The sequence below is a fragment of the Homalodisca vitripennis genome, chromosome 2 (genome assembly GCF_021130785.1).
Source record: "Homalodisca vitripennis isolate AUS2020 chromosome 2, UT_GWSS_2.1, whole genome shotgun sequence".
NCBI classification, from domain to species: Eukaryota; Metazoa; Arthropoda; class Insecta; order Hemiptera; family Cicadellidae; genus Homalodisca; species Homalodisca vitripennis.
Window position 1 is genome coordinate 158,677,929 of NC_060208.1, and position 9,145 is coordinate 158,687,073.

General features: G+C 31.8%; 1 protein-coding gene across 1 annotated transcript; it reads right to left on the bottom strand.

Annotated features, from left to right (window-relative positions):
• Positions 1–393: 393 nt before the first annotated feature.
• Positions 394–8,926, bottom strand: LOC124354931. The gene is made up of 5 exons (XM_046805743.1): positions 8,696–8,926; positions 6,983–7,122; positions 6,608–6,669; positions 2,198–2,278; positions 394–624 (listed from the first exon to the last, which is right to left on the bottom strand). The coding sequence occupies exons 2-5, from the start codon at positions 7,120–7,122 to the stop codon at positions 479–481; spliced, it is 429 nt and encodes a 142-aa protein (XP_046661699.1). The 5' UTR covers positions 8,696–8,926; the 3' UTR covers positions 394–478.
• Positions 8,927–9,145: the final 219 nt, after the last annotated feature.

The following is a 9,145-nucleotide window of genomic DNA, read 5'->3' on the forward strand; positions in this document are numbered from 1 at the left end:
TTTCTCCATCACTGGTTGGGCTCTGGCCACAACGTTGGGAACTGTAAAATTAGCACTATTTAGAAATCATCTGTTTTAAATAGAATTTTAATAAAGGAAGATTATGAGTGAACTGTCACTTTTGTTGTTCTTGACGAAGATTCTATAACCAATTATTGTTGCCTTCTCCAAAAATAACATTTATTAACGTGACTAAGTTCTGGGAGCACATTGGAAAATTATCTGACTTCAAAAACTATTTTAATATTTCATGTTACAGAGAAAACTTGAAAGAACTTATAGACACAAGAGTCAGAAAACTATTCCTTAGCAGGATTTAAAGATTCGATTCCATGAAAGAACAATAGACGAATAGAAACATATTCAGGTATGATATCAATAATATTTCAACAATAGTGCCCATAACAATGTATTTAGTTTTGAACGTTCTATTTACGTAAACTGAGATGAATGTACTTTATGAATAGAATAAAAATAATCAGTCAGAACACTTCTCCACATCTACAAGATTGCCGCTGACACCCACAGCCGCCAAACTCTCCTTACAGGATTGAACTTGAGCCAAAACCTCCGGTAAGTTTTGAGTCGCCATAGGTACTAAAGCACCGGCACCCGCAAACCCCTCTGTAAACAAGCAAGTTAGATAGTGTTAACATCATCGAGAGTGCGTTTTCTGCCGTTTTCATAAATTGAATACTGATATTTGTTCACTTATATTTTTAACTAACCTATTTAACAATGTAAATCTAGATGTGATTAATAAACGTGGTTAAAGTAGTTAGTGATGTCTATACTTAGTCTTGTTAATCACTGGAAATAACAACAACAAGAAAGTTAACAAATAGGAAGAAAATAACCAAAAATGTAAATACGCAAGTAAAACAATCAAAGACCCAGCTGTTATATCATTAATGGCACAGAAGGAAATTTGGAAAAGTGAATTTCATCTTAAATTTAAACCATTTGGGTATTTATAATTTAGAAGTAACTGATGGGTTTGTTCGAGATTTTTTAATTTGAATCTATTTAAATATTCTTCAGGACAAGAGAAGACCTTATTAATTCCTTTAACCTCATAACAATCTTTAATTTTGTCTTTTTTGTGATCAGCAGCATGTTTGGCGAATGGCTTCTCCTTGACTTTATGAAAAATAACAAATCTGTGGCCTGTTATTCTGAAGGTAGTTAAATGTTTGTACAATGTACTGATTGTTAAAAAATTTACAATTAATTTGATAAATTACATTATTAGAGTCACAGGTTACTTTACCAATGATGGAACATGTCAAACCAGTTACGCTACTTTTGAATTCCCTGGAGTTTTTCATAATTTAGCAAGAACCGCAACGTGGTTTGTTGCCCGGTTTACATCCATTAGTAATGGTGTAGTAATTTAGGTAGTTTAGGTTGGAACATATAATGCTTCGTTAAGGCTTACGGAAGATTTAGCCGCGATTTTGGAACACACACACACACACACACACACACACACACACACACACACACACATGTATGTTACAAAATGCGAATGGTGCTACATTTCAACCTTAAATAATAATGTAATGAAGTGAATGAATAATTGTTGTAAGTAGTTGTATGTAATTACGGTAATATGTAAAACATGAATCAGTTTGGGACTGTACTATAATATAGTTCTGAAGTAGTTTGAAATGCTCAAATGTGAATGAATCGCCTCTATCTTGAAATTGTTCTGACTGACTAAATAAGTGGTCCAAGCTATATATAATTGCTGCCTTGGTATCACGTTAAGCCTGTATATTTAGAAAATTGCGGCATTTATCGTGTTTACAAACTTGTGTTATACAGGGTGATTCACGAATAAACGCAGAAACTGTTGACCAATTCATTACGCCATAAAACATAATAAACGATTGAATTCGCCCTTTAATTTACCTTAGAAAGATTTCAGGTAAACCTCGTTTTACATGATGAGCTGGAATCGAGGCGAAATCTTCCGTAAGCCTTAACGAAGCATTTGCGGACTCATAATCGTATAAGCATAATACTATCGTATATTACCGTTATGGATTTTGGAGGTCATGAACGGAGAAAATCCAACGTTTCGTCGTCATAAGGGCGATTGCAATAGGTAAAGGTAAAAAGTAAAGTATTTGGTTGATTTCAATGAAATAGACCTAAAAGTAATACATTTTAACATAAATTTAAATGTTCTTACTCATAGGAGCAGTTGGACAGCGGTAGACGCATATCACTTTGTCCGTGTTCAAGAAATACACTTGAAGTGTTAAATCATCATCTGAAAACAACGGCCAACAATATAAAAAGGGTTTTATAAATTGCGAAAAGTATGTTCTATGAAATATCAAGACTTCGACTTAGTGTAACTCACAAAATATTCATCTTTCCTGACTTATAGTATATAAAACTATTTAGAATTCTAAACTGAAACCCACGACACCATAAAGAAAAATTAAGCAATGTGTATAATTTAAGTACGCTTTAAAAACTCGATTGATAACTACCTAAAGATATCAAACAATAGTAATAAAATTATAATCCTAATCTTAAAAATATTGTAAGCGTTAAATAATAACAATAACAAACTGGTTACAATATTACTCAACCTATTAAATAGACATTCGTAAAGTACCTGGAATGAATATAGGTCTATTTTTATATCTCGAATTTCCCTCAAAAGACCTTAATCATAACACTGAAAGTGAGTTGTAAGTGATGTATTTATTTTAATAATATGTGACTAATTCAATCTAAAACATATCATAGGACTCTATCGTAATACATCACAAGTGCTTTCATTAAGAAATCTATGAAATTTGACCATGGAGTTCTTCTACATTCTTATAAAATAGTTTGTGTTACTGAAATCATTGGACCTATTAAATAAAATACACGGAATGTTGCACAGACGTTGAGGGCGAAGCACGGATAAGTGCCAGTAATATAAATGTGAAAGTGCCTTTTCTTTTTATTGTTTTTCTTTAATGCGTAAACTAATCAACCGATTGTACTGAAATTTGACATTCACATTGTATAGGATCTCTGGTATGAATATAGGTCTATTCTTATTTCGAAAACCCTTTGGTCCACACCTCACTGGTATTTAAAGTAGCGAAAAATCCAATATTTTTCTCTAATTTTGTGAAATATCAGTTGAAAATACCTGTTCAAACATTGCTGTATGACAGCACAACCATATGTTTAATTAATTTAGCCACTATTTACAAATTCCTTACATTTTTAGTGTAAAAGTAAGCTTGATAGTAAACAAATCTCATTTCATGCTTTTCAAGTTTTAGTATTTATTGTAACATACTTTTTAACTGTATTGACTATTAGATAAAAGAAAATTTACTATTTAATTTATAACTGTTATAAAACCCAACTCTGCGAAGCCGCGGGTAAACTGCTAGTAATATTATAAATGCGAAAGTGCCTTTGTTTGTTTGTTCACTTGTACGATATTCAACCGATTGTAATGAACTCTTATATGGACATTATTAGGATCCCTGGTATTAAGACCTATTTCGAAAATCCCTCTGGAATACACCCCTCTGGTCTCTAAAGTAGCAATAAATCCCATCTTAATATCTAATTTAGTGGAATATTGATTGAAAGAACATGTTAAATGTAATGAACTTTTCTGTTTAAACATTGCTTCATAACATGTGTTTAACCACAATTTTAATGATAGTATTTATATTTTTTATAATTCAAATTTAACTGACATTAAACATCTGTTAACACTTTTAAACTTTCTTTCAGATCATAGAGACTAAAAAAGTGCTTTATTAGTATTTTACTTAAGATAAAACAGTCACAGATATCCTATAATTTTTATTTTAGATACTGCTAATAACGAATTATAAATATCTAGTGAATTGAAAATACGTAGATTTAAGTTGTTTTGGAAGTACTATTAAAAACTGTTACAAATCCACATTAATAAGAAAACTGTTAATGTTTACGTTCAAGAATGTCTAGATATTCAAGATTAGACACTAAGTCTAGGACTAAGACTAGACCACTTCCTTAATATTGTGATGTGGCATTTCTACATTATCATGCTTCAACGAGCTATTCTTTCTAGACTACAGTCCGAACAACAAGACTGATCCTTCTTCCGAATCTAAAACTCAAAACCTATCGTAAAAGATTATGGAAACTTCCTCACAAATTATCTTTTAGGTAGAGAAGGCATTTTTTGACTGTAGCAGACTTCTCAAATCGATAAGACAAAGTAACTACTGCACTGGAAATATCTTAGACCGAAAGAAGATTTTAAGACAGCCATTTTGACAGAGGTAGGTTTCTGAGACCTACATATGTATATACTTTCTTGGTCGGGACAATAAAGCAAACTCAAATCTGACACCGTAAACATATTAGATAGGGAGTTAATTTAAACGATCTCAAGTAGGCTTTTTAGTCCTACGTGCTTACATATATTCTGTTTATAGGACAATGTGAAAAATTCTACTATGGTATTGGAAATATCTTAGACCGGAAATCAAAGATATTTTGCAGGAGTAGGTTTCTTAGATCTGCACACTAATATACCCTTATATATATTTATGAAATGTAAACTAACTATGTAGGGCTAAAAATCCTACTTGAGGACGTTTAAATTAACTCTCTACTTAATTTATTTACGGTGTCAAATTCGAGTTTTCTTTATTCAATCCGCACACACACACACCCACACACACACACACACACACACACACACACACACACACACACACACACACACACACACACACACACACACACACACACACACACACACACACACACACACACACACACACACACACACACACACACACTTTTTTCCTTGATCGCATCAATAAGGCAAACCCTACTGTGTCACCGTAAATGTATTATATAGAGGGTTAATTTAAACGATCTCAAGTAGGCTTTTTAGTCGTGCGTGCTAACATGTATTCTATTGGACTATAAATGAATATAAACGAAACGAAGCAGACACTTTTTCACCGAAGTAGGCTTCACAGTTCTCAGTAGGTAAATATATTTTTTTATCGGGACAAAGAGGTAAATTCAACTATGCCACTATTATACCGGAAGTAGATCACAAGAGATGAAAATAAGCTCTTTTTAAACCAAAGCATGTTTTCGAAACCTATTTATATATTTTATTGATCTGGGCAACAAAGCAAACTCAACTGTGGCATCGGAAATATAATTCATTTGAACCAGAAATGCTCCTATACGTACAAAACTTCATATAAGAGTTTATGAAGTCTCAACCGCCAATTGTTTAACCATAAGCAACGAAATAGTGTGTACATGATCGTATGCCTAATTACGTTTAAAAAAAGGTGTACTATAATTTTACATCATAAGTGTTTTAATTAAGTAGGCTCAGGATTTTGATTTTAAAATTGCGTGCGAAGTCGCGTGTAACAGAAGTCATGTCTGTACACGGTGGTCATAAGTTATATAAAATAATAGGATGGTCATACCAAATTTTTAAACTTAATAATTAAAAAGGAAGATTTTATGAAACATTTATAACAGTTATAAAATAAGATTTATTGTTAGATGAACATTTTAAAGTTAAGTTTATTTCCTTTAAACTAATCACGGTATTGGTCTTCATCATTCTCTGTCACAGCAAAATGCTAAGTTATAAAGCATTGAAAAAGAACAGCCTATAGAAATAAACGTAGTAAATACTGTTTGTCCATTTGTATATTTTTAGTGCCCGCTACTCCAAAACCTTAAAATACTGTACATACAAAATGCGTCTGCTTAATAATTCTTTTGCATTTTATTACTGTTTTATTCACAGTTTATACACGTTACTTATATTTTACAGAACATATGTTACGAGAGAGACTGCAGTAGATAGATTTGGTATATTAAAAAATAAAATTGGTAATCGCCCATTAGGATCAGATATAGTTGATCTAATAACGTATGAATTGGCATATTAATTCCCACATAGTGCATCGTGTTATTTTATATTTCAGACTAGGAGTTACAAATATTTGATTAGAAATATTTTGAATAGTGAAACAAGTAAGAAATTTAAATACCTAAGGAAAAATTACCGGTAACTTATACAGAAAGAGGCCGAGAAGTAAGTGAAAAAACGGAATAAAAAAGCTTAGTAAGATGTAGTAAGAGGGTGGCGAGATAGCTATTGCGGTAATGTAATAGCAGGCTACTCGTACTACACTATAAATCAAATTGAAAAAGCCGTAAAACTATCCTATGTACATAATTGTGAACTGTCTTTCTCGTTAAAGAAATAAAAAATATTGCATCCAATAATTTAATTAATAATTGTTTATTACATTGTTTCTTTGGTGTAATGTAATAAAGACTGTGAGGTGAAAAAAGACTAGAAAAAAGGAAAAAAAACTTTTCATAAAAATGCCTCAACAATCTCTGTAAATGGATTTCTATTAGCACTCTTGTAGTGACTCAAGGGAGTAATATAGTAACGAGACCAAGCTATGTAAACATCAGGGTGTAATATATTTTGAGGCTTATATTCTCCATTTCAGGCACAATTTTCAAAGAGACATTAATAGGTTTCCCATAAGTTAACGAAAATGCTATGTGATTATTATCTTACATAAGGCATTTATATGGCCACATCCAACTTCTTCCTGACCACAGTATGCTTGCTTTGGTGGCCTAAAACATAAATACATATTTTATTAGAACCAAGGTTAATTATTTAGACACATTGCACAATTTTTATATTTTAATCTAAGATGTTATGCATTACTTTGAAATTCAAAGTAATATCTTAAAAAAAGTAATTTTTTAATTCGTCGATTCAAATCTCACAAAGAATATGTTATATTTTTTAGTTGAAGACAATTTAAAGGTGTAATCAGTAAAGACTTTCTGAATTTTTGGCTAGTAAGAAGCATTACCACCGGTTTACTCATCTTAAGTCACAAATAAGTATTTATTACTTAAAATGTATGGCAAAGGTATTTACTCATTTTTGAAGTAGACAGTGAGGTTGGCGAAGGCCTTCTTGTCATCTGGAAGAGTAATAATAAGTTTTGAACATTTGATATCGTCGTGGACATTGGTCTCATGCAACAATGCAGTTGTCATGGGAGACATACTGTGCATCTGTAACAAGTTATGAGTTACTAAGGTGTTTCAGACGAACAGATTCTACCAGTACTTTATAACTTTTACTAAACAATAAACACATTCCATCTTTTAGAGCTTGTTTACTTAAATCAACAGTATCGCTATTGAAATGTTGTTAAGAATTTTAAAATAATAGTTTAAATGGTTGCTTGACGGGGTCAGCGTGAGAGGGGCTTCTATTAAGAATAAAACAATAAAATATTTCATGCCTCATATGTAACAATGTTTAGTGCTATTTATCACAAATTAAATACCATTATTACACAATTAAAATAATTACAACATAGAGACAATTACAAACTACGATTAGTTACGTTATTGTGGTAGAGGTGTAACAATGCTAATGTTAATGTAGATTAATATAAAACTATATGAGATCCGTTTCCATGACCATAAAACTCGAGAAGGCTCGCCAGTTGACGTGTATCCGTTTTAAAGAGTTATGCGCACGCAATACCTGGACAAGAAAATACGTCAATAGCTGAATTTGGCTTGTTGTCTTGATAAAGAAAATATATAGATAATTATTATGTAAGTCTCGGAAACCTACCTCGGTGTAAAACCTTCCACTTTCCCCTTGTAATATACTTCCGGTCCAATATTTTAAGTGCCTTAGTAGAGTTGACTTCGTCTAGATGAAGGAAATATGCATACTTCGTAGGACGTAGAAGAGTACTGTACTACGCTCAACAATCGTCTGATCTTGGCCATTTCATTTTACATTCGGTATAATGTATTTATGTTGCCACATATGACTTTTTCTTGTTACCATAATCAAGAGAGTATATAAATATTTAGGACCTGGCAACCACCTAATTCCAGCTCGTATAATCTGTTTTCAGTCTAAGATATTTCTCTTGCCAAAGTTGAATTAGTCTTTTTGACTCGATGAAGAAAATCAATACGTAGGAACGAGAAGCCTACTAAGGTAACAGAGCATATACTTCCGTTATAAGGGAAAAATACATTTCTAAGTTAATGGAACATTTAAAAATAATCGTTTTTAATCAATTTTGCATAGTTGCTCCCTTGTTATTTTTCGTACTGTAATATCTGTTCCTGCTGTAAAATGAGTAATAAAAATAATTACACTTATTGCAGAGTAACAGAGGTCTGGAGCTGAAAGAGTTGAGCTACTGTAGAAATTTAATTTTAGAATGTTGAGAAAGCCAACCAGTTTCGAGCACCTGGTGTGCAAAAATTCGCTGCCTTGTTGGTTAGGTCGTGTTTTAAATTGTTTAAATTCGTATCTGGTGCAATTTAAAGTAAAAGTTAGATTTAACCTTTGTCTACGCTACCTGCATTACGCTACTGATCAAGCAATGTATACTTAATAATATCTAATGTTAGAATGAAATAAACGTTAAAGCCTTTTATATTAATTATAACTGAAACAAAATATGGAAATTTTTTGGCGTTTTAGTTTTATACAAAATTATTGTACAGAGATCTATTAACATTTGTGCATTTAACTTTAGGGCCTAATAGTTGAGATTAATTAACTAATTAATAAATACCACTAGTGTTTTATGAATATAAGTTGACTCACCTTCTGTAGAATATTTGTAGGACAAGTTTCCAATTTTAAAATGTTATCTATAATAGTCTGATTGCAAGTTAATTCAGCATTTACGCTGAACAAACCTAATGACAATGTGACAAAAAACTATGTTGACTGTTGAGTACATTTTAAAACTAATAAAAATGTTTTAGAAACAATGTAGTTTAATTACTGAAACCGAGAGGCATGTGAAAATAAACCTCACTATTCCTTGAGTTAGAGTGAGGTATTTATAGCTCTCTGACAATCAGTGCTCTCCCAGACATTGTGCGGTAAGGTTATCTTTTTCAAACACCCAAAAAAGTTTGAATTTTTCAGAGATAACAGTTGCAAAGATTGTGACTGCATATATTCATGGCTTCACTATATTAAGTACAATTTCCTTTTGTGGCAAACAAATGCAATCATGAAGGAACTTCACTCAGCAGGAACTCTACT

What these genes read in the sequence shown, in the direction of transcription:
- LOC124354931 (XM_046805743.1), bottom strand. Translation starts at nt 7,122, where the DNA reads ATGCACAGTATGTCTCCCATGACAACTGCATTGTTGCATGAGACCAAT. An exon ending in ACTGTCTACTTCAAAAATGA is followed by an intron (nt 6,670 to 6,982) that starts GTAAATACCTTT and finishes TTTATGTTTTAG; the next exon opens with GCCACCAAAGCAAGCATACT. An exon ending in CTGTCCAACTGCTCCTATGA is followed by an intron (nt 625 to 2,197) that starts GTAAGAACATTT and finishes GCTTGTTTACAG; the next exon opens with AGGGGTTTGCGGGTGCCGGT.